This window comes from Hippichthys cyanospilos, chromosome 10 (genome assembly GCF_059441005.1).
Source record: "Hippichthys cyanospilos isolate Australia breed blue-spotted pipefish chromosome 10, RoL_Hcya_1.0, whole genome shotgun sequence".
Classification (NCBI taxonomy): Eukaryota; Metazoa; Chordata; class Actinopteri; order Syngnathiformes; family Syngnathidae; genus Hippichthys; species Hippichthys cyanospilos.
Window position 1 is genome coordinate 19,166,945 of NC_142378.1, and position 24,100 is coordinate 19,191,044.

Here is a 24,100-nt window from a genome sequence, read left to right on the forward strand (position 1 = left end):
AGGAGGCCCTCTCATTGGAAATGAATTGTAATTTATTAAAAGGGTGAAAAATATGGATTTATGGGAAAATATTGGAAATGTGAATCACTGGGATGATGGGAAAGATCCCTGAGGTGAAATGAATGAGCTAAATATTGAAAATATGAAATGTGAAAATTGTAAATATGAAACGTAAAATCACTCAATGTTAAATCAATTGGATTTTTGGAGTGGACTTCAGGGAATTGTGGGAAAGCGATAAATAATTGGAATGAGAAAAATGGAAGCAGTTATCGCATGATTAATTGGAATAATATAAAATTAGAACGGTGTGAATCGGATGAACTGGGAATGACTTGAAACGCATCAAAATAACTCTTTACTCTGCGGAGTAAAAAAGAACAATCTATTTGAATTCTTCCACCTTTTGTAGTCTTCTGTTCCATACCTAGATTCTTGTATTTGTCCGCCTGTTTCCCGTCATGATGCCGTCTCAGATTAAACTGTTTCATTACGGCCATACTTCCTCCACACAGAAGATGCACGGGTTTCCAGCAACCTAAACAAGAACCTAAACATGTAATCCGAGCACCAATTTGTTTGAAACCGCTGGTTCTCAGTGCTCAGCTTCCATTTTGCCATATTGAATGGGTATCTGAAAGTTGACTTTTGTTGTTATGCTAGCTAATGACTTCTGAAGAATCATGTAATGAAGCCGTCTCCCGCACCGGCACGCGACAGCTGCTTTGTGGGAAATGTAGTATTGGTGTTTTTAAAACACCTGAGGCCTCCAAAACCTACTGTGGGTTGTGGGCCGATTCTAATAACAAATCAATATCTTCCCGGGGGCCATAGAAAAACTTCTTCCGGGTCGGATCCGGCCCCGGATATGTGTGCTTTAATACAACCAAAACGCATTAGAAAACATATTTGAATACGCGCTACAGGTAAGATTTATCTTTTATTCAAAATTGAAAGGACTTCAGCTGTATCATCAGCTTGAATCAAGTCTGCACATGCGCAGTAAGCGATCAGGCCTGGTCATTGTTTCACTTGGCCACCACTTATCTCTGCCACTGTCTATTGTAGTCCCGTAATTTTAGCAATAGACGGTAAAGGATGCGAGTGAGCTTCTGCCTCCCTTGAGGACACGCGCCTTAAGAGCTGGCATAGGGTCCATCTCGACCCGTGACCCTAAACTGAATTAAAAAATGGTAAAATGTCAGACATAAAGGAGGTCCATCTGTACAGCTGCTGTGTTTTCCTTTCATGTGTATATGTGTTACATTATGTGTTACCTGCAATAGGTGTGTAATAATGTCAAATAGTAAATGTAGAAATGCAAGTGGATGTGAGCCGTTAGTGCTTATTTTAAATCAACCATTCAGCCTTATGGACTGAGGACCTCATCAGGAAATATTAAAAACTACAGTGGTAGTTCAAAGTTACAATTCCTGTTTTACATTTTATATTATGTGTAAAAGATTTTGACCCAAAAATAGCAACCCCCCCACATCTCTCATAAAGCAAGAACGGCTGGGTTATGCTTCACCTGGAAAAAAAGATAGAATGGCAGCTGAACACCTACTCAGTATGACTCAATGAGAAAATGTATGTAATTGACCCATGCTTTCTCCCCTTTCATTCAAACTATGAAAGTGGGGAAAAAAAGACACACAATGAAACAGTTTTAAGAGTGTCCAACATTTTATTAAGTATAATTACATAGAGAACAACAAATTAGTTTATTTACTAAATCAGCCTACAGAGCACAACAAATGTAACACATTAAACAACTATACATCAGCCAATGTACACAATATGAAACACATATATACACTCTTTTAATATATTATTATATAAAGATTTTTTTCCTTGACTATTAGATGTGGAAGCCAAACAGCTTGAAGGGGGAGAGTTTCACAGATTGACCAAATGCCTTGTGTGTATATGCTGTACAGTGGATAGGTAGTTTTTACATACAGTTGTTGGAGCTTGTGTGCCAAACTGTGAAAAAGCAATTAAACACACAAAACGTGTTGTTGATACTGGTACTGTAAGTGCTTTTGCTATGACTGAAGACTGCGTGGCAGCGTGTGCGCAGTATGACAAAGATGGAGTGAAATGTTGGTATTTACAAAAACAAACAGCTGATAGCAAAAAAAAAAAAAAGCCAAATGACAAAACAGCGTGTTGTCTTGTGTGAATCCAGCTTAACAGATTGGAAGATTTACAACAGTCCTAGTCCAAGCTATTACGTCGGTACACTAGTCACTCTTTCCTCAAGCTGGCAATGCTTTCACTTGCCTTTTTCATATAACATGTTTTGCTTACAAAAGCAGCACAACGACGAACAAGAGCGTTAGAACAGAAACTACGCCGTTGCCCGCTAAAGTCTGTGACATGCCTCCGTTGTAAACATGCGGACTCCTAGGGGAGTTCTGCTTGAGTTTGCTGGGCGGCAACGCTTTTAAGTCCTCCAGGGCCCCGTACGCCGCCATTGAGAACTCGGGGTCTCCTGTGGTCAGCAAGTCAAAGACACAGGACTGGAAATAGACGTCCTCCACCTGTAGAGTCTCGCGACACTTGGCGGTGGCTCTGTCTACCGTGTAGACCTGGTGAGGCGGCCGCAGCGGACCCAGCTCGGTGGCGGCACCCGGCTGCCGATGTTGCTGGCTCTGACGGCCCAGAGTATGCTCCTTAATGAGCTCATTGCGTGGGCAGCCGTGCAGGCAGAGCTGCAGGCCGCCATTGTCCTCGGAAAAGTCCAGCGTGTCCTCGGGCATGCGGATGGCGAAGGTCAGGTAGCTGCCCACGCGCCGCACGATGATGGACGTGCCGATGTAGCGCGCCTGGATCTTCACCTGCCGGCCCACTCCGGAGCCACCGCGCTCCGTGATGGTCAGGCTGCCGCTCTCGCCGCCGCTGCGAGTACCGTCTTGAAAGGCCAACGGCAGGTCATCCGTGGTGGCCTGGTACACTTTCTGGTCCGTGCAGCCGTGGTACGACTTGAAGATGACCGTGATCTAGAAACACAGCAAGAAAAATATAATTAAAAACAACGGACACTAAATCAGGCCGTTAGAACTGTCGTGAATACACTTCCCTTTTCAAGCCATACACGCTCATGTCACTGATACTACAGAATTTGAGGATGGCAACCCCAAGTGGACAAAACTTATAACTGCAACATTGAAAAACGCATTTTTCCCCAACTACCCAAAATTGTTGGGTGATCTGCCGAATGTTCCTTTTGAAAAATATACGACAGTGACAGCAATATTGCCTCAGTCAGTGCCAACCAATTTCAGTCACTTTCGATAAGCCAACAATCAAAAAATGTTTTTAAAATGTGTACAGTAAATATTGTAACCAGCTTAAAAATCATGTCTGGACTCTCAAATAACAAACACGCATTTTGGAATGAATACGTTAGGAACGAATACCAACAGTACTTTTTCCTTGAGTGTTTTAGTAAACATGCTTTCACTATAAAAGCCGAAATCCTGCAAGAGCATTTGTACCCGACTTCCTTGCAATTTTGGAAACAAAGCAGTGACAGCCTAAATTCTCTCAAAAAACACTTTCAAAAGAGAATGGCTGACGACATGTAAAAGAAGCCTCTTAAATAAAATGATCTATCCAATAGAACGAGTAAATTTGACTCGGCAAGATCTTTTAAAACAAGTAAAGACACTGCACTAGCCGATAAATGCACTTCAGCTGTCTTCAAAATAGCATGTTTTATGACCTAAACCAACAGAATAATGGAACTTCTCATTTAATGCTTTTAACCAGATATAAAATCTCAATGACATGTTACAGTTAGATTAAGATGTTGAGATTTTGTTTTGTTTTTTGTTTGTTTGTTTGTTTTTAAACCAGTTAATGGTCTGGTACGAAGAAATATTTTGGCAGCCAAAGAACAAATTTATTTAGCCGAATCTTAGATATTGACTCCTTGGTTAGGTTTCACAGAGTACCTGCCTGTCATATTAGACATTTTTTGTCTCTGTGGGCCAATATAGTTTTTTATGTTTGTTGTTTTTTTTTTTTCATTTTTATTTTACAATGTTTTTCCCAAAATGGGTGTGTTTGTCAAACTGTTGTGACTTTACAGTGTAAACATATTATGACTACACAGCATGTGGAAGCCCTACAACAATAATTGTTTCAACAGCATCTTGAAACAGAAGCAAAACATAGCTGTTCTGGCCCTAATAAAATCTCAGAGTAGACCCCCAAAACACTAAAATTTGTTTAATTCGTTAAATCTTTTTTTTTTTTTCAGTTGTCTTAGAAGCAATGACCTTGAAAGGAAAACAAACTTGCCCACCATTGTACTGATTAATCAAATGCGGGACCATAATGGCCACACGGTGGCAGCAGAAAATCAAACATGTAAATCACATTGGCTTCCTTTCTCGGGTGAAATCATCTACGGCCAATCTTCATCCATTTGGCCTCAACTTTTAAAAGCAGCAGTAACCGGCATGTTATGAGTGCAGTATCTTTTAAACTCCCCCCCCAGTCAGACAGTTGTGCCAGCTTTATATGAACAGTGACAGTGATTTGTATTTCAGCGGACCTCTGAAAACAAAACAAATCAGAAATCCCCAAGGCGGCAGTTTCTTTTAAAGTGCTCAACAAAGCGCCCGCCTCTTGTTACGTTTACACTTTTGCAAAGGAAACTGTACAATGATGGATGATTTCCTGTCTTATGTCTGGCAAGTTGAAACCAACGCAGAATGAACTATGGTGGCAATGCGGGTACTGGCAGTGATACACCTTCACTCACTTTCAGATTTGCTTGAGGCAAAAAAAAAAAAAAAAACATGGACACTTTAGTCTATGGTGCTTGCTTCCATTGTAATGTAATAAAAAAGGATCTTTTTTCTGAGAAGAAACTTCCGTGCTGAAACTATAAGAAATAAAATAAAAAGTATTTTAATAACAGTTACGCCGGTTCCATTTGTTTTAGGTCAGACTTTCCCAAATTGGGTCCATTTTTATGAGGTCACCAAATATCTTCAAGTAAACAAGCTTCTGATTTTGTTGTAAAAAATCCGTATGTATCTTTATTAGGCCTAGGCGATATATGAATTTCTCGGATTGATTTGAATTTGTTGTTACAACGATATTAAAAATAATAAAATAAATATTTTCCTCCCCTTGTTGCTATGGCCTCATGAGCTTCCGTAGATTCCGCATTCCCCTTTTTTCCTTCACACTAACGAGAATAGAAGGCTAGTGCAACATAGCTACGGTTTAAAAAAAAAAAAAAAAAAAAAAAAAGCAAACTGCTTGCTCCTAAAAGACAGGAGTTGTATCTTTGTAAGGTTTGGAAGTGGTTTAGGTTTGTGGCGACACACGTGGAGCAAGGAATACCATGACGCAATGTTCATTTAAAGCCCTTTGTGCCAACATCAGCACAACAAACTTATTTCGGCAATTCAAACAGAAGCACCTACACAAGATGTAAAATTTGGAAGGGAAGAGACTGCGGCAACCACCGAGCTACCACTAAAAAGCAACTTACTGTGGAGTCATTTACAAAAGGAGGCATGTATGACAAGATAAAAGCACAATAGAGAGCGATCACTGATGTGGCCGCATTGCACTTCTCTATATACAGTGTAAAAGACAGGTAATGGTATAGCTGGTAAAAAGGAAATTGGCAGGACCTTTTCTAAATACAGTGGGCCCCCAGTTGACGAGATTAATCCATTCCGCGGTTGGGCTCGTAAGGCAAATTCCCTGTATGGTGTTCAATCCAAACCGACGTTAATAAGCTAATGCGTGTAAAACCCCACGTAAAAACATTAAAATTGGTATTAAAAATCGGTGTCAAAATAGTATAGTATGAGCTACTTCTATATAATACACATGTACATAATAATAACATCATAAATAAAAAACAAATAAAGGATTTATTTACCTTTGAGTGACGCTTGTTATGGCCATATTCCCTAGTAAGGGTAGCCTAGGCTAGGCTAGGCTAGTTTAGCTTTCTTCGTATTTCTTGATAATCTCCAGTTTCGTTTTCATAGAAAATCACCTTCTTACTTCTCTCTTTAACGTTACTAGAAAACATGAGACTCGTGTCTAACCAATTCAAGTTTGAATTAAGCATTAAAATGCACTATAAACACGGTTTTGTCACCACTCACAATAGAACAAAGCTTTATCATTCCGCCATTTTGAAACGAATGAGGCCGATTCATAGCAGACCAGCATCTTAGTGTTTCCGGAGCTTCGACCAATAGAAGACCAGTATTTTAGGGAGTCGAGATGCCGACCAATAGCAGACTAGCATCGTAGTGATGCATTGCAGCGGAGGCAGTATGACGCCAACAGGAAATAAGAGGAATTACCTAAAAACACCTCAATAGGGAGACAAAACAACAAAGAAAACAAACCCCACAGGTCATGACAGTTGTTGATATTAACCGTAAAGTGGGATACATGCCTTTAAGGAGGGACGAAAATACTCAGTATTCCAGTTCTTAACGTGAAAAAAAATGTAAGCCGGGGACGCCGTAACCCGGGTCCCACTGTAGTTTTGTTTATCTCTAACAAAGTTGAAAAAGTTTTAAGTTTGGAGTGTTTCTCATGCCATGTTCTACTATACTACATTTGTTTACAGAAGTATTGGATGCAAAGAAGACGTTTTGCACTTTAATTCAAAGAATTTTTATGTATGTTCAATGTTAGCTAAAATAAAAGCAAAACCTGTTTTGTATTTTCTGTCATTTTTACTTATTAAAAAAAATAGGGGGGAGGGAATTGGAAATCAAATTTAAAAAAAAAATACAAATCTGGGATGTTATTTTTAAGCAAACTTAGCCAGCCCTAATCCTTACCATGACTTTAAATACAGTACAGTATTTTGAAACAAATTTTGAAACAAATTCAAATTCAGATGGTTAAGAAATTCTAGCAACTAATTTTTGAAAATGCACAACTGTGAAATGGAAGTCATTTCAGGTCTTGATGCATCATCCGCATCATAAAGCAGACTGAGAAATGACCAAGATGTGCAAAGCTGTCATCTAGGCAAAAGTTGCCCACTTTGGAGGACCCAGAACATTTTGGTTTGAAAAACATTTAAACAGAATTAAATCATACCTTACTCGTTACCCCATTGTCTGGAGGACTTTAGTATTAATAAAAACAAAACAAAAAACACTGGATATGAAGGGGTTTCCAAACTTTCGATTGGTACACTATCGCTGTAATTTGACAGTGCTTGGTGTATTTTAGTAAGTTTTCTTCAGCTAGTTTAGGCTTTAGGATCCTTGTGTGCCAACATATTTCTTTCAACAATAACAGTATGAAAGACACTCCTCAACAATCATTCTTCCATTTTTCCACATTATTCCGTATTTAGACAAAAAGTGCCAGGCTAATTACTTGACCAGAGGGGTGACAAAAACATTCCAGATTGAGGCAGTGGAGAATGTTTGAGTGAGCGTTAATCACAACCATATGACCACCCATGTGTTAAAGGTAGAGCGCTCAAGCATGTCAGTGATTCAACACCGGTGAAGGACTCTCCCTCCTCTCCCTTCCTCCCCATTTCTCCTTCTTTCTTTCTTTCTCCCCCCTTATAGATCTGAGGCCGCTCTGAGGCGGCAGGAATGCTGGGGAGACTCGAGAGGCACCGTGGAATGACGATTAACTTCACATGTTTTGGTTCTTTATGGTGAGGTTTGAGCTAGCACGCTAACACTCCACAATATACTGTAGAGTAGACACTTTACTAGGAACGATTTTGGATCAAGGTAGCTAGCTGCTCAGAGGATGAGCGAATACCCTAGATTTACTAGTCTATTGGGAAAATTACATGTATGCAATCTTTTTAATGGGATAAGAGAATCTCTCAATGATTGTTTGGCACAGCTGCATTTTTATTCAGTGGTGGCTGGAAAAGCCAGGTTTGTATGGATTTCGCCTTTAGAACATCGTTCTTATTTAGGCTAACTGAAAGTGAATCAACCTATTCTCAATTACCCACTGCAGTGCTCAGGCCTAGGCACGGTCTAAAATAAAAGGAGGACTGCAGCTATCGATTGCTCTTATACTTTAAATCAAATAATCTGTTGATTATGTCGTGAGTTAATCGATAAATAAAAACCCTTTATTCAAAAAATGGCTTTTTTTTCTCCAAATCGAGAGTGCAGAAAATCACTAACATATTTTTTTCATGATTTGGTTGCTGGTTTAGTCTATAAAATGTCAGAAAATCAGCTGTTGATGTTTTCAAATGTAGTTGAGAAGCTGAAATGCTGACCATTTAGACAATTTCAGGGCTTCAAAACAATTAATTGTCAAAAGTATTTATTGATTAATTTGGCAATCGCTTAGTTGTTGATTAAGCATAAACTTTGAACCGCTACATAGAAGTACTGATGTCATCTTCGGTACAAACGAGGTCGAGATGATTTGAGGAACTTCACGTAATGGTTTGCGGCCATTTTGCGTAATATTTGTATCAAGACAATTCGAAGTGAGTTGAGGCACTCCTTGTATGCCATTTATAGACAGTTATAAAAATGTTGTTGCGGGTTTTTGCAGTTTGTACCTTGCTGGTTGCAGTGGCGCTGGAGCCAAGGACTACAGGCACGTTGGTCACTTGCACAGACAGGAAACTGTTGTCGATCAAAGGCCACGCCCCTTCCACTTTGCAAGTCTGAAACTCATCCCGGAAAGTCCGTAGGTGCGGGTCTCCGAATAATCCACAATGGGCGTACTTCTTCTGCTGGCCACCGGAACCGGCGGCGAGTACCCGATTCTCGTAGTTGCACAGCTCCGGCATGGCTGGTCGGGACGTGCTGGGGACCTTGGCGGAAGATGTGGGTCCGTCGCTAGAGCAGTTGTGCTGAGAGAATAGCTCCTTGATGCGGAAGACGGCAGAGTGGTAGACCAGGTCACCACGGCAGCTTCGGGCCTGCCGGCGGGTGCACAAGGCGTAGGCCCGCAGCGCGATGCAGTAGTCCACGTCGGGTGGCGTGTCCTCCTGCAGTCCATTTGAAGGTGAGGTAGACGCAACATACTCAGCATTGCAGCGCTGGATCCGACACTGCTGACAGCAGGCTGAAAAACAAAACCAAAACCATGACCTTCAAACAGATAACCAAAATCCATCATTTTCCTCCTCGGCAAAGGTCAAACAATCCAAACTGGGCTCAGCACCAACCCTTACTTATGCTCAACATTTCTTCATATTGGGAATTTTGGCTCGCTTTACTCAATTATGGTAATATTAAATACATGTAATTACTCTATGTTTTTAAAGACAAGGGATAACCTCTTCATGGATTTTCTGAACATATTTTAAAAACAATTAGGGCTGCCTTTAAATATTTTAATACAATAAAAATAAAATATAATTTCAATTATATTAAAATATAAAATGAACATTTGTTTTAATTGATTAATCAAAAAGCAAGGTATCAATGAGTTAGTTCCTATTTTCTTTAGTGCAAATAATTACAGTGGGCCAGATTGGACTTCTTGAGAGGCCAGTTCTGACCTGCTTTAAACCAGTGGTTTTCAAAGTGGGGTCCGTTGCTTGACTGCAGGGGTTCCGCAAAATAAGTTATTATTCATAAAAAAATATGTGTTAATTTTATTTTAAACTAAATTGTGAATGTATTCATGGCTCATCAATAAAGCAATCAATTTAACCAGTTTAATATATTTTCAAAAATGGAATGGATGCATTTTGTGTCTACAATTGCTCGCTAACTAGGGGATGAAGCCAACAAAGCTTAAGCGGCATTTTATTTTATGATGCTGATTTTGACTAAATAATTGGAAATTGATCTGGTTTGTTATAAGGAGGCACGCAATTGGCATTTTCTAAACTTCAGTATAGCTGACAAGTAACAAATCTGCTTGTCAAATTGACAAACTGAATCTGTTGGTAAACAAAAAGAGCACTAATGTTTGTCTCAAATTATTTTTGTGTTTGTTTTGTTTTTGCAAACACTTGCAATGAGGGTTCTTGGAAAACTGGCTTTTCTAAAAGCCACAATTTAAACAATTAATTAATTATTTAAATAATTGTTGAATAATTTATTATTTGTTGCAACTCAAGAAATAATCCTGCTGTGGCTATAGTGTCACTTTCCAGAGCCTACATAATCATCCAATTCTTAATTAATCAGATTCAGAAAAAAGTCCAAAACTATTTGTTTCTTGGCCTGGGCCAGTGCTTCTCAAATAGTGGGGCAGGCAAGGTGATGTCGGGTGGGGCGCGGATGACCCCAGGGAAAAGGTTTTGTTTTTGTCATGTGAAGTCTAATTGCAATAAAATAAGAATTTTCATCATTTGTTTTTGGTTTTTTTCCAGGCACTTTGATGGACTTGGTTATTTTTTTCTGTTTTAGACTAAGTTGTAACCTGTATAAACACTGTAAAAAATAATTGAGTTGTTGAAAGTTGATTGATATTGCTTTTTTTTTGTCCATGTTAAAAAGGATTTGGGTATAGGTATATACTGATACAATTTTATAGATAATAGTCTTATTTTTGGTCAGCGTGCCGGGGGGGGGGGGGGGGGGGGGCATGAAAAGTTTCTCTTTCCTTGGGCGGCTTGGCAAAATATAATTGAGAAGCACTGTCCTATGCATTTCTACTCCCAAGTTACTTAAACAACGAAAAAAACAATGAAAATGATCCCAAACCTTGGGTCAGGTTCCAATATCATTTCACAGAATCAACCCAATCACAGGTTGTTCTACGCATCGGATCAATTCAGTGCACCCGGCGCTCGCAGGGATAAGTCTCAGTTATCACCGTCGAGTCATTAAATTCTGAGCTTCCAAATGCTCCGTCTTCAAACGAGCCCTCCCAGAAATAGCACGTAGCCTCTGCAGTTAGATGGAAACCAACCTCTGTTGGTTAGCCCGAGGGTGTTGAACGTGGTTTGCCTGCTGCTGAGATATTCTAGGGCCATTAAACTATACTACAAGGCACACCAGCGTTTGACGTATGGTGAGCCAATAACATGAAGGATATTACTCAGGGCCATACTGTTTGACAACTTGGAGGCTTCAAACCTTTTCTAAAATTATCTATCTATCTTATGGGAGTGAGAGCAGAAACATGGCACGCAAAAAGTCATGTTTGAAGGATTTACCGTACGACGGTGCTTCTCAAATAGTGGGGTGGGCCCCCTGCGGTGGTGTGAGGTGATGCTGGGGGGGTGGGAGCGGGGGGTGGGGAGGTTGTAGCATGTTTTTGTCATGCTATGTGTAATTACAATAAAATTCATGTTTTTATTTAGTTTCGGGCACTTTGATGGATCTGGTTATTTTTTCTGTTTTACAAGAAGCTATAACCTGTATAAGCGCTGTAAAAAATAATTAACAGTTGTTGAAAGTTGATTGGTATTATATATACTTAAGTATACATTTTTATCAATAATAATCTAAGCCTTTTGATTTCTTCCATATCCATCATGTGTAGTGTTATGAAATATTTACACTACCTTAAATCATACATGAATGCTTTCTCAATTTGAGACAAAACAAAAAAATTGGGGGAGAACTTTGACAGAGTTACAAGTAGAGTTTTTCTTTTCCTCATTTTCAAACATCAAATTAGGGGCGTTGACTTATAACCACATAACTTAAAACAGACCAATTTTTTCCCCCACATCTGTGTTTGAATAATATTAATTTGAATGTGAAATAAGTAATACGTCCTTTACAAGCTTAAAATTATTATTATATGTTCCTCTAATTCGATATAGTATGCACCCGTTTCAGAGCGTTAGCACAGAACATCGCAATAATGCACTTCAGTCAAGCGTCACCTAAAAGTCTCTTTGTTGTCAACAACTAGGCTGCGTGGATATTTTTTTCCTGACGCATTATGAAAAGGAAAAGAGGGCTTTATTTGTCTCCTTCAGCCCTTAAACGTGTGCTTGAACACGCCAGCATGGATGTTTGGCAGGTGGGGGGGGGAAACACTGAAGGGCAAACTTTCACACTGATTTTACAGCAGTCACCATTTGGGTAAAGGACATCCCAAGTAAGATGATCAGCAAACCATCGCCAAATACCTCCATTTCAAAGAAATTGGATGGGTCCAAAGATGACTGCCCATGGAAAAGTAACGAGGATGTTTGCGCAAATGGTGAGCAGGAAGGAGAGGACGTCCGGGTGTTAAAAGGGAGGAGCAATTTGGCCAACGGCGATCTATACAACCACTAAAGTCAGGTGTAGACGTTGAAGCGTATTTTTCTAAAATTCACCCAAATTGAAGTAAAAAAAGGGGGGCTCGACTTATAAGCATGGTCGACATGTATTCAGAGAAATACAGTAATCATAGAACATGATGTCATCAATTTCCACCAAAGCTCAAATCTTGGACAGGACAACCCTGTCTATAGGAATGTTTTGCATCACAAGCTCTTCCCTTTCACAGAGATGTGACTGTGTGTGTGTGTGCAAGTGTGTGTATGTGTGATTAATGCACATCACCACTGTGGCACTTCCAACACTGGCCCTGATAAAACAGAGATGCGGTGAAGGAGGTCAAGCTGGAGGCATTCAACTTCCCTCCTCGGAATTCCATCCAGCCTCAGATGCCTTGTATCGGGGTCAGCAAAGTTTGCCCTGATTGACACCCACTGACAATCATCACCAGGCGAAACCATCAGCTTCAGTACTTCTCCCCAAATGGCCACACAAGCTTCTTCGGAAAAAGCAATTGTGAGGAACAAAAAAGGGCCTTATTTGCATTTATTTGACAGTTTTAAAATCGGATGTTTAACAGCCAATACTGTCATTTTTGTCTCCTTGAATAATGACAAGGAGATGGGCACGACCACTGATTAATCAATACTGAAAAAATTTCATGCGATAATTGATTGCTGATTAATCACACTTTGGAGCAATAGAGGCAAAATTATGTGATCCCTTGGCAGCAACCTGTTGAGACTGCTTACTCAATCCTGCTTGTTTGCTCTGTAAATGAAGTCAAAGAGCTATTCCAAAAACCTCGAGGCACAATTTTGAGCAGTATTATATTATATATAATTATATACAAATATCACTCATTTAAGGTGTTTGTGAGTGTTTGTCTCTTGTTTGTGCCAGGCAATCGGCTGTCAACCAGTTCAGGATGCACCCAGCCTACTGCTTGAATACGGCTGGGATAGACACCAGCACACCTGCGACTTTCGTGAGGTTAAGCAGTCAAAGTAATGGATGTACAATACAAAATATGTTAGCCGTTTACTGAGAACGTAACTGAGAACGACAGCCATTCACAAGGTCATGAGTGAGAACTGAACCAGTAGGGAGTGTTTGACTACACAAGTGATTCATAAAAATATATAAAGTAAAAAGGAACCATTCATAGATAAAACAATAGACCTGGAGTATTCATTATTTCTCATGGGACTATAGATGAATACATATGCTTAATTGATTCACCGCAGATTCCCACAGACTTTTGTGGCATTTAAAAGTTTGGGTTCCACATCCAATATTTTGTACCATATTTCAACAGAATGTTTAATTCTAATTCTTGTTAAAGCAAGATGGGAGAAAATGTATTTACTACTTTGAGAAATGTCATCCTATGGAGTCAAATAGATGTTTTCTGTGTCCCTCACAAACATGTTTATACTATATTAGGGGATCAATGATCAATGTTATCATTCATTACAGATGACAATTGGAAATGTTAGTACAGATTTTAGAAAACATCAATGATGTTGACATGCTTGATTTGCTTTCACAGGCCATTAAAAAAAATGTGGCGGACCAGATCTGGCCCCCCAGGCTTCGAGTTTGACACCTGTGCCTGATACAAAGAATTTACTACAAATCTTTCAGCTCGACAAACAAAAGAAGGTATAATTCATTACAGATGACATTTTGACATGTTAGTATGGATTTCAGAAAACACCATGAAGTACAGATTTTAGAAAACCATGAAAGATGACATGCTTGATATAATTTCAGGGGCCACAGAAAATGTGGTGGCGGGTCAGATCTGCTGCCCGAGTTTGACACTTGTGCCTCATACATAGGATTTGGTACGAACTTTTAAGATTTTCAACAAACACATTTAAGAAACAACGTTATGGGGGGCGCGGGGCGTGATGAAGAAATCTTCAAATCTACATCTTCGTGCCACCAAGACGTGGCTTCGTGGCGAGTTAGCGGTTTGGTGTCTCGTGTCGTGCCAAATTGCTCAGCACTGAACACCCCCTCCACCTCCTCTATTCATGGGGACTAATAAAGTTAATAACTCGAGACCCAGAAAGTCGTCGGTGCGACTTGCTTCGACGACAAGGTGGGTTTACCCGTTCCACTCGTGGCTTGTGACCGTAACACACATTTCATGGCCCAATTATCCTTGTTTAGTGCTCGAAAAGCGCCAAACTTCGCGTTTTTGTACTGCTCGCTGGACGCTCGTGAGCGACGCTAGCTAGCAGCTAACAATCTCAACACCCCCCCCTCCCCCCCAAAAAGAAGAAAAAAAAAACTTCGCCAAATTGGATTTTAAGTACAATTGCGACATTTATCTTAACGAGAGTAGAGCGGGCGGCGAAGGGATGTTGCGCTTTATTTTAGCCAACTTGGAACAACGCGTTGTCTGAAAGCGAGGGCGAAGTTGGGATAATTCACGTCGCTTGGCTAGCAAAGTGGGGTACTTTGTCCCCGCTGTGGGCTCGAGCCCACGACTATTGTTGAACGCCTTAAAGTAGTCGCACGTCAGGGAAACGTGAGTGCGTTAGAGAAACAAACTTTTCGGTCCACCCCCCGGTGCCGGTTGAGTGCAGCGGAACGCCGCCGCTCAGCACGACGAGTTCGGAATGCAGCAAGCGTGGATTCGGCCGCCGGCTCCACTTACCTGGTGGATAAAACAGCGAAATGACGACCATTGTCAGCGTTACACAATCCCAAAGCTGCAGCTTAGCCGTGATCTGAGGTCCGCTTCTCCCCATGCCAATCCATTCAGTTAGAATGGAGTTCCTCGACTGCTTCTCATCGACGCTGCGGGGAAATCAGAGCAAAAACCGTCTCCCTCTCCAAGCGCTGTCATTCAAAAGGGGCCCCTGTCTTCAGGGCGGTTCTGTGGGGAGGGGGGACTGGGGCCCCCGAGGTGATGCTAGCCAATTGGAGGACTATTTTCTTTCTTTCTCTCTCTCTTTTTTTTTTTAACTTACCACTTTATTTACATGCAGAGGCAATTTACTTGGGGGGTGAAGACGTTGCAAAAGTGCTTCATGGTGTGAGATGGTAATTGGAGAATCAGTTTGCTGGACAGAGGTGGTCATAGGAGCCAAGTCAGAGTACAGTTTCGTTTGAATGATTGTTTAGAAAGTAAAATATGAGTTCCGCTAAAGATGCAATTATTTAATCTAGACTACTTCGGAAATAGTTTGGTGTTCTCGCTGGGGGGACAAGTGGCTGACCAGGCATTCCCTCACCCAATCAAGAAAAATTCGCAATAAAAATTTGCTGGTGCTGACAGCTTTGGAGAAGGGGGATCTGCTTTTGATCCTGAGGGTAAAAAGTAGAGATAGACCAATATTGTATGTTTTTCTGGCCTGTTGTTGCCAATCAGCAAGTTAATCAAAATCAAATAACTTCTGCAGCAAAAATCAGCCCTGGCAATCATTTGTCTATACCTAGCGTAAAGAAAACCTGACATTTCTTCATTGTACTTTATTTTCATAATATTTGCAATGTTTTTGTGGCAATGTCTGGACAATTCTTACAGCTTCATATTTTTATGACTTTGGGTGATCTAATTTTTTTTTACTATACTGTAAAAATACAACCTTCTCATAACAGTAGGACTTTGTTCTTGAGACGGGATTTTTTTTACGTAAACTTTAAACACACAAAATTTAACATGTTGTCTTGTCCGCTCTACTTTTAATTCAAATTCTGTATTACTGTGTACAAATGTATTTTTGTTGTTTTAGTGAGCTTCTATAATATACATGTTTGGTCCCACTGAACTGAAATGAATTAATAAAAAAATAAGGTTGCCTTGAAGTACGAACCTTTTAGAACATATGTCCTCTTTGACATCCCCACCCTCCTCCTGAAGACAAATGTTGGTGTGTTTGCAGCATCAGGCCAGGAGGCTATCACCTGTTATTTTCTCACTTCAGAGGGTGTTTCGGTGACATAGTTCTGGGTGCAAACTAACACATTATATCTAATATGGCTTCCATAAAACAACTTTTTATGGTGTTGGAAATTTGACTTGCTAAATGGTGGGCACGATAAGGTCGAGTTTGTTCATGATAGTTGTCCTTCAAAGTGTGATTTTCTCCCCTTATCAGAATTGTTGAAATTGGTTAGCCGGTTTATCATTGCAAGTATATAGGGTTGTTTTATCTTTCAAACAAGAGTGTTTAGTGGATGAAGAAAAACAGTAAGTAGTAAAGTAGAGGATTTTATCCCTGCAGATCTTTGAGCACTATTAGTTTTTCCATGACTTTTCCAGTGAATGTTACTCTTTCCCTTTTGTGGCCAACTTTCCACCTCTCTCACTCTTTTTCTCACTCCTTCAACGACACTTCGTCTTTCATTTGCACAGCTGCTGTAAGGCCGGACCATCTGTAAAGACAGGGCCACTCAAGCCTTCAGCCCTCACCTGGGACGTGCTGTGGGCTATTTGAGCCAGGCGAAGCAATTTTAATGCTACCCAACTATTACCTTGTTAAATGTTGGCTTTATGAAAAACCCGACCGTTGCATAATTGTTTTTATTATTTTTTCTCAAATTGGATTAAAAGTTAATGTGTTGTTTTGGTGCAGCTGCAACGTTTGGGACTGCTGACTTTATGAGAGAGAGAGAAGAAGTGAACCCAGACAGTTGCTGGATCACTGCGTCTTCTGTACACATGCCGGCTCCTCCGGCCGCACAATTGTGTGATTCAGGTGGCCTGTCAGCCTCGTGAAAAGTCTTGACGGGCCCATGTTGATGTGGGGCTGATATATGGAGTGGTGGGGGGGAAACGAAGACAGCTTTACCCAAGTGGAACATTTGGATTGTTCTGAGCTACATGGAGCCCTGTCACACTGGACCCAGTGTGCCAAGTTATTCCCTGGAGAGCTCGGTTTTAATCTGTTTTTTCAGCTAATTTCGGAGGCTAGCTCTGTTGATGAGCTGAATGCTGACATTTTAAATCCACCTAACTAACTTTCACTTAAAGTATGTTTACATCGAAACAACATATGAAAAAGGATATTTTTTTTCTTTGTGGTTTTGAAAAGTTGCATTCACATGGGTTTGCGGTTATATGAATAAAAATTCTGCAATTTGCATGCCAGGCCAGTAGTTGGCGATATTATTATAACTTGGATGCACATCAGGTACTTATTAATTGTCCAAATCGCATTCTTCAGTCAGACTCATAAATGTGCTACCGTCCGTCTATCGGTCAAGGTCAACATAGCATTTCCACAATAAAATAAAAGTGAAATGGAGAACATTTTTAAAATGTGCTAAATAGATTTTTTAGAATTATGTCATTTCATCATGACTAAAATTCAATATGTATTTAGTTCTTTGGGAAATTGCAAACTGTTGTAGGGGATGTAGCTATCCTTATTATGAGAAATTACAAAATCATATGAGGTGGTTACCTAAACAACTTGTGGAAATAGTACTGCTTTAGTTCACTTTTGAACATTTTAAAATGGTCCTTCATGGATTTGTAAGTACAGTGAAGCATTTTCAAATGTATAGTAACACCACTCACCTGCTGCACCGTTGTTCGTCCTCTTGACCAGTTGACCTCATTTCCTAAAAGGACAGACCATGATTTATTTCAGCTTCAAAAAGCAGGATAATCAATATCACTGATACCCCTTTGAGATGTCCCCTTTTACCAAAAATAGTGATTTTGCTGTTTGAAATGCACAGTAGTTAAGCTCCCACTTTTGGGCTCATGTTAGCATTATTCAACATGTTTCTGTTAACAGGCTGACTGTATCGTGTCATATTTTTAGAATTTCTGCAACGGTCCCAGTCCCATCAGTTTACATTTCACTATGTATTACAGTTAATATGCTATAATCAATATTATTCAACACTGAACATAGTATGATGAACATAACAAAACAGAGTGTGCATATTTGCTTTGTGACGCTCCTGTGTTTTTTCCTTCATTGATAGGACTAAAGTTTTTGTGATGTAAGGATTTCTTGAATACACAGGGAGGGAAGCTAAACTACATGAGCAGAGTAACTCATACAACGTCTCTTTTTTTTGCTGCCGTTGATGGCTTTAGAAAAAATAATTTGAATTGGGCTGGCAGTGAATTAGTTTAGCAAATAAGTTGTGGACAATACAGCTATAAAATATAGATCTTGTTTAGCTGCTTACTACATACAATTTAGTGGGCAAGGGAGCATGTGGGATTTCACAAAATCATGCAAAGGTACATGCAACGCAAAATAAAAGGTGCAACACAATTAAGAACAAAAAAAAACATTTAAGAGATTTGTCCTTAAACAGTATGTTTGCAAATACTGTTTATATGTTTGGATTCAGAAACCTCAGTGTTTTATTATTCTGCTCTATTTTCATCTTGACTGTGTGATTCTGATGACATTAGATGTGCTTTATAGTGATCTTAATTCAGGATGTTAAAAAAAAAAAGAAAAGACCAGGTCAAAAAATACCAGCAAAATGAAAGTTGGAGGCAGAACATCCGCAACCTGGAGAGCTACTAATGAATGCGAGACTAATGATCAGTGAAGCAAAACCACTAGTTCATCCAGGTGGATGGTAAGGATGACTTCAACACATGAAAGGAAGTACTGGACTGCCTGCCTGAGTTGACATGAGGAGAAAGACCTCTTTCTTTTCCCTTGTTTCCTCATGACCATATTGCATTGCAGGACTCGGAGACTGACATCTCTAACGCAAACTCAAATGTTTTTAGTAATGAAGTTTATCACCGCAAGGCATGTATAAGCTGTACAAATGGTTTCTTCCATTAGAAAAGTTTCAAAAACTAAAGCAACTTGAGCAAGTGAGAATGTCGAGTGAAGCGAGAAGGAATGGGGGATGGGTGGAGGAATGGGTGGGTGGGGTGTAGAAAGCGGGTGGGGTGGGGAGAGTGGGGTTGAAGGATTGGGTTTCCTCTGACTGTGTGTCTAGGCAGCTCCACATGTTCCTCATTACGGTCCTCACACTGTGGGACCAGTTCCACACCGGGATGCTTGTTTTTGTTATTAGGCCCAGTGTGCTGTGGTCTGGTGGACAGGGCCTGAAAAACACCGCTGGCTCGGGACTGTCACAGTGTGCAACTGTACTGACGTTACGCACAGTATCTGCACCAGTGTCCTCAATGTGTTTGTACACATGGCAGCTGGCGTCTTCATTTACTCCATTGCAGATGAGGAGGCAAACCGTTCTTAGAATACGCTTCTGGAATAATAGTAAAAATTGTCAGTGCCGTTCAAAACAAAAGTGTCCCCAGAAAGACACACATTTTGGAGTGACTAGGATGTCTTATGACGTATTCATCTTTTCAAATATTTGAGAGACTCTTTGCAGGCCACTCTAGGTCTTGCCATTTTTCTTAGCAAAAGAGTTTTAATGTGTTTGGTAGTTAACTGCATAAATGTCGGCCTCTATGAACACCAATTTCAGGTGATGCTGTTCTTTTTCTCATGGGGAATGGGGCCTCATTGTGACTGAGTGGTTCATCCGCTTCACAGTCGGAAGTTGTTTTTGGGTTATGACTCCTATGTCGGGGTTTCATATACACCCATACTTGCGTGATCGGGACAAGTGGTACAGAGCAGTGATTTTTTTTAAATGGAGGTATGAGTGCACCTGGGGGTATTGTGAAGGCACCTCAGAGTATGATTTGAACAGGGTTTCTGCAGGTGTAAGCTAATATAATGTATTGTTTTTTAATGCTGTGACAAGAATTGTACATTTTCTTTTTCAAATGAAGAGCAAATTAATTGGAACATGAGCTCTTTACTATCTCAAATCAGTGGTTCGTGAACAAAACATACCCAGGGATCCTGCTGGTTAAATAATTTAATTTCCAAGGAAATTAAATTAGACATGGAGCGCACAGCAATCTTTCTTTTTTGTCTTATCCCCAAAAACGTTTTGCACTGGTTCAGGAATACTTGGCTTAAAAAAATGAATTGCATTGGTTACATCATTGGAAAAGGATTGAGATCCACTAGTACAGAAAATGGCCATTCTGTTTGTATTTGTTGGATGATGCATCTGATGAAAAATTGAGACACGTTTTCTTTGAAAATGGAAGGACACTATCTGAGGAAAGCTTTTTTTCTCTTGATAGGATGATAAGATTTCTGCCCAATTATACATCGCTGACCTGTTCACTCTTGCTGCTTGTTTACACGGCCACTTAAGCCTTCAACAACATTGTTTACCAGAAAATGCAGTGTTTACAAAGTGATAAAAATGACAATTGTTTCGGGAAATTGTTGATCTGTCCGGCTTCCAACGCTTCGCTGTATTTCAAGCTCGTCTAGAACTGTCAACTCAGAGATGTGTCATATTTCTGCCGAGGGCCCACATCAGAGATCGCAATCATGGAGCAGCACGCGCCCTTTGCTGGCTCAGCTACAAGAGGACACACTTATTGAATTTTAAACAGGAAGCGGAACAAATTGTATTGCTTGTTTCAAAGAGCGCAAAATCAAAAGACTTTGAAAAGAGCCGAGACCAGGAATGAGATCGCATGTTCAGTAAGGGAGTGTGTGTCAGTCTAGTTCGGGTCTCTCGCCTGTCGAGGAGATCTGTTATCTCGGAAGAGATAAGTGCAACCGTAGTGTGAATGCATACGGGCCAAAGGTGATAGCATCTCTTCAGGAGGATCCCACTTACAGGACCCTGAATGATAGCTGACAGCGCACACAAGGGAGGGGGCAGTTGACTGCAGGTCTTCATCGGTACCCCTCAACAGGCATTCAAGCAGTTTGTTTGCACTCTCCTTTGAATAAATAGTTATCAAATGTAAATCATCTCAAATCTATTGCCCTTGTTTGCCCTTTATTCTTAAATTATAAGAATGGAATGAAAACAGAAGACCCTCATTTCAACATTATCACGATCAACCACCAGTTCAAAGGGACAATTTAATTGAGCCATTTTCAGCTATAAAATGTCCATATCTTCTCTATGAATGATTTGACAACTTCATTCATTTGCATTTTATCTGCTCACAAGGTGTTTTCTGGGTTTCGTCATGTGACATTTGCAAGCTAAAACGTGATTGGTTGTTACCAGAGCCCAGAGTATGTGTGCTGTCATTGTCAGTGACGGCAAGTGCTAGAATGTGTTTTTTTTTTCAATGTATTGTACAAAAAAATATAGTATTGCTATCAAATTAATGATGAACAAGATATTAACCTTTTAGGGTGGCACAGTGAAAGACTGGTTAGCATGTGGCCTTCACGGGCAGAGATTGAGGGTTTGATTCCTGTGTGATTTTTTTCAGAGGTCATGAGTTTGATTCCAGGCCTTTGCCTTCTTGTGTGGAGTTGGCATGACCTGGAAAACTAAATTTGCACCTGCACAAAATTGGAGATGTGCCGGTATGTAGACTGAGCGCAAGGGCACCAGTCTACTGGAATAGAGCCTTTCAAGTTGAAAATGTTTTTGTTGTTTGACTGTTTTTTTTTCTGTTTTTGTTCACAGTCTGTTTTTGTTCACAGTCACATACTGTATAAGTAACTCTTCCTCTTCCTTCTTTTTCCTTTCCGCAGAGTAACTATTGACATGTCTTCAGGCTCCGTGCACATGAATAGACAGTCAACTGACAAGGTAACCCTGGGCTGATGGGGTCATGCAGGCCTGATGAGGGATGATGGGTAAAATAAATGGAAAGCAGCACACAGAGAACCTGTGATGTTCTCAGTTCAAGGGGTGGGAGGAGAGAGTTCAGGCCTATTTGAACTTTGACCCTAAGGACTGCTTTTGCATCTGTAAACATGTGTTTTAATGGTTAAACTTCAATCCTTATGTCATTCTAAAAATATGAATATTTTCCCCAAAAAATCTTCATTAAAAATCTACAAAAAATAGCTACAAAATCTTCATTAAACTAAGGATTTGACTGTTGAAATAGTACAGAGGAGGCTCCAAGAAGGAACCCTATCCATTCAACGCCATTTTTACAAACTAAGTACAGTAATTGGAATCATTTTCAAACACTGGCTCTTCAGAACGTCTTTTTTTTCCCTTCTAATTTTAAACACCATCATAGCTACAATGTATTTAAAAAAAATAACAAAAAAAAAAACGATACCGTTCACTCTTTGATGACACATGGACACTTTTTTTTAACTCCCTTGAAAATTTAAAAGGTGGGTACTCACAAAAAACGGACACGTGAATGTCTCATGTCACAGACATGTAGAGAAAGATTATACCTGAGAGAAGATACCTGAGAGCCTGGTCTTTTCCCACTAAGGCTGAAACAGAGCTCAATTTCCTTTTACCATAGATGTTAACATATTGACATTTTCGCCATATTGTACTGACTTCTCATGAATGAGATGGATTGTTTTCCTACATTGCAATCCGTGTGATTTCAGCAGTGGTTATTTTCCCCACTGTTTGAGTTTAATTTGCATTCGTTACAATAACAGAGTAAGGTGAGTAAAGCTGATTTGTAGTTCGCACTCAACACTTGGTATTATTTCTGCCCTGGCCCACCCAGATAACTCGCCTGCACCACAAATAGATAAGCAGACAATAACTCATTGCAGCATACAAGTATATTTAGCCGCTTTAATCTCTAAAAATTTTAGCCCGAAAAGGCATTCAGGGAATGTTACTTCGAGCTTGACTTGGTTTTAGCATGTTAAACGTGCCAAACGTGTGCTGCATGGCCAGCTAAATTGTCTCAGACCTGTTAGAGCAGTGATTCTTAACCTTGTTGGAGGTACTGAACCCCACCAGTTTCATATGAACATTCTGTGAATCATTCTTTAGTGAAAAATACGTGATTTTTGTTTTTGCAAATTCAAATTCACCGAACCCTTAGGCTTCATTTAAACCCCAGTTTAGACCCAGTGTGTTAGAGGGTAAATAAACGGGTCAATGCTGAGAAATGTATTTTCTTACATTTATTTGGGGGGAAAAACCTTGCTCTAATTTAATATTCCATTCACATCACCAAATAGACACTGAAGATGACTTTTTTCGCTTGTTGCAATTTTTTGCGATCTCTATTTTACATGCAATTGCAGAAAATTTTAGGGAAAACTGTAATTGAACTGTAGCATTCGAAGCCAGTCTTTGACCATCCCTAGCTGTATTGCAAAGAAAGAAGACAACAGGCAAACTTACCTTTGTTATAAGCTGCTATATATGAGTCGAAGTGCCTCTAACAGCAGGTTCAATTGGCAGACACCACTAGCCCCTCGTTCCCCTACAACCTCAGTTTGTCAACTAAGTACTGGGACAGCCACAGGGACAGACAGCCATTGGAATCAAAGCACATGACAGCAGCTGTCTGTTTCAAGAATCGGCACTTTGATTAGAGTAGGATGGTAGTGAGCGATGAGGCCTAATTCCAACATATCTGGGTTGGGCACTTCGCACGAATGGAAAAAGATTGAAGCACATTAATCAGATTGGTCCATGCTTACAAACGACAGAACCACACATGCACACTCACGGTTACATTTGTGCTTCTTGGGGTTTATAGATTATTGGAAGGCTTTAAAGCATATGTCACTTTTGGAAAGCGTCCTGTATTCTCTACGAATTCCATCGGACAAACAGAGGAGCATAGTGGCTGGCTGGCCCCAGCGTAAGCCGAGCATGTGTGCAACGTGAATGAGAGCTCTGTCTGTTCTGAATCCAACCCCCCCAGCCCCACCTCCATTTGTCTCTCCAATTTTATAGCTTTTTGTGTTTGTTTTTGCACCAATTGGAGGCAATCATCTAAACATAGCCTAGACACACACAGTGAAACCTCCAAAGTCAGTTGCCAGAGTCCAAACTGTTGCCATCTTAAACTCTCTTTTAATTGCACACGCAATATTTTTTTTTCAAATTAGAAATAAATTTAAAGTTATTCATTCATAATATATAACTATTTATAAACAGCCGTTAAGCAC

The 24,100-nt window shown here is 40.1% G+C and overlaps 1 protein-coding gene and 1 long non-coding RNA gene across 4 annotated transcripts in view; one reads left to right on the plus strand and one right to left on the minus strand.

The window, feature by feature from the left end:
- Positions 1-1,667: 1,667 nt before the first annotated feature.
- Positions 1,668-23,429, minus strand: rgmd (RGM domain family, member D). Its single transcript, XM_088426339.1, has 5 exons — positions 23,325-23,429; positions 17,731-17,774; positions 14,860-15,002; positions 8,564-9,075; positions 1,668-3,005 (listed from the first exon to the last, which is right to left on the minus strand). The coding sequence occupies exons 2-5, from the start codon at positions 17,769-17,771 to the stop codon at positions 2,310-2,312; spliced, it is 1,392 nt and encodes a 463-aa protein (XP_088282465.1). The 5' UTR covers positions 17,772-17,774; positions 23,325-23,429; the 3' UTR covers positions 1,668-2,309.
- LOC148417452 (uncharacterized) overlaps positions 14,149-24,100 on the plus strand; it is a 60,854-nt gene continuing 50,902 nt past the window's right edge. For all 3 annotated transcript variants that reach the window (XR_015867041.1, XR_015867043.1, XR_015867042.1), the window contains exons 1-2: positions 14,149-14,298; positions 21,737-21,794. This is a non-coding gene — a long non-coding RNA (uncharacterized LOC148417452). The remainder of the gene's footprint in view (positions 14,299-21,736; positions 21,795-24,100) is intronic.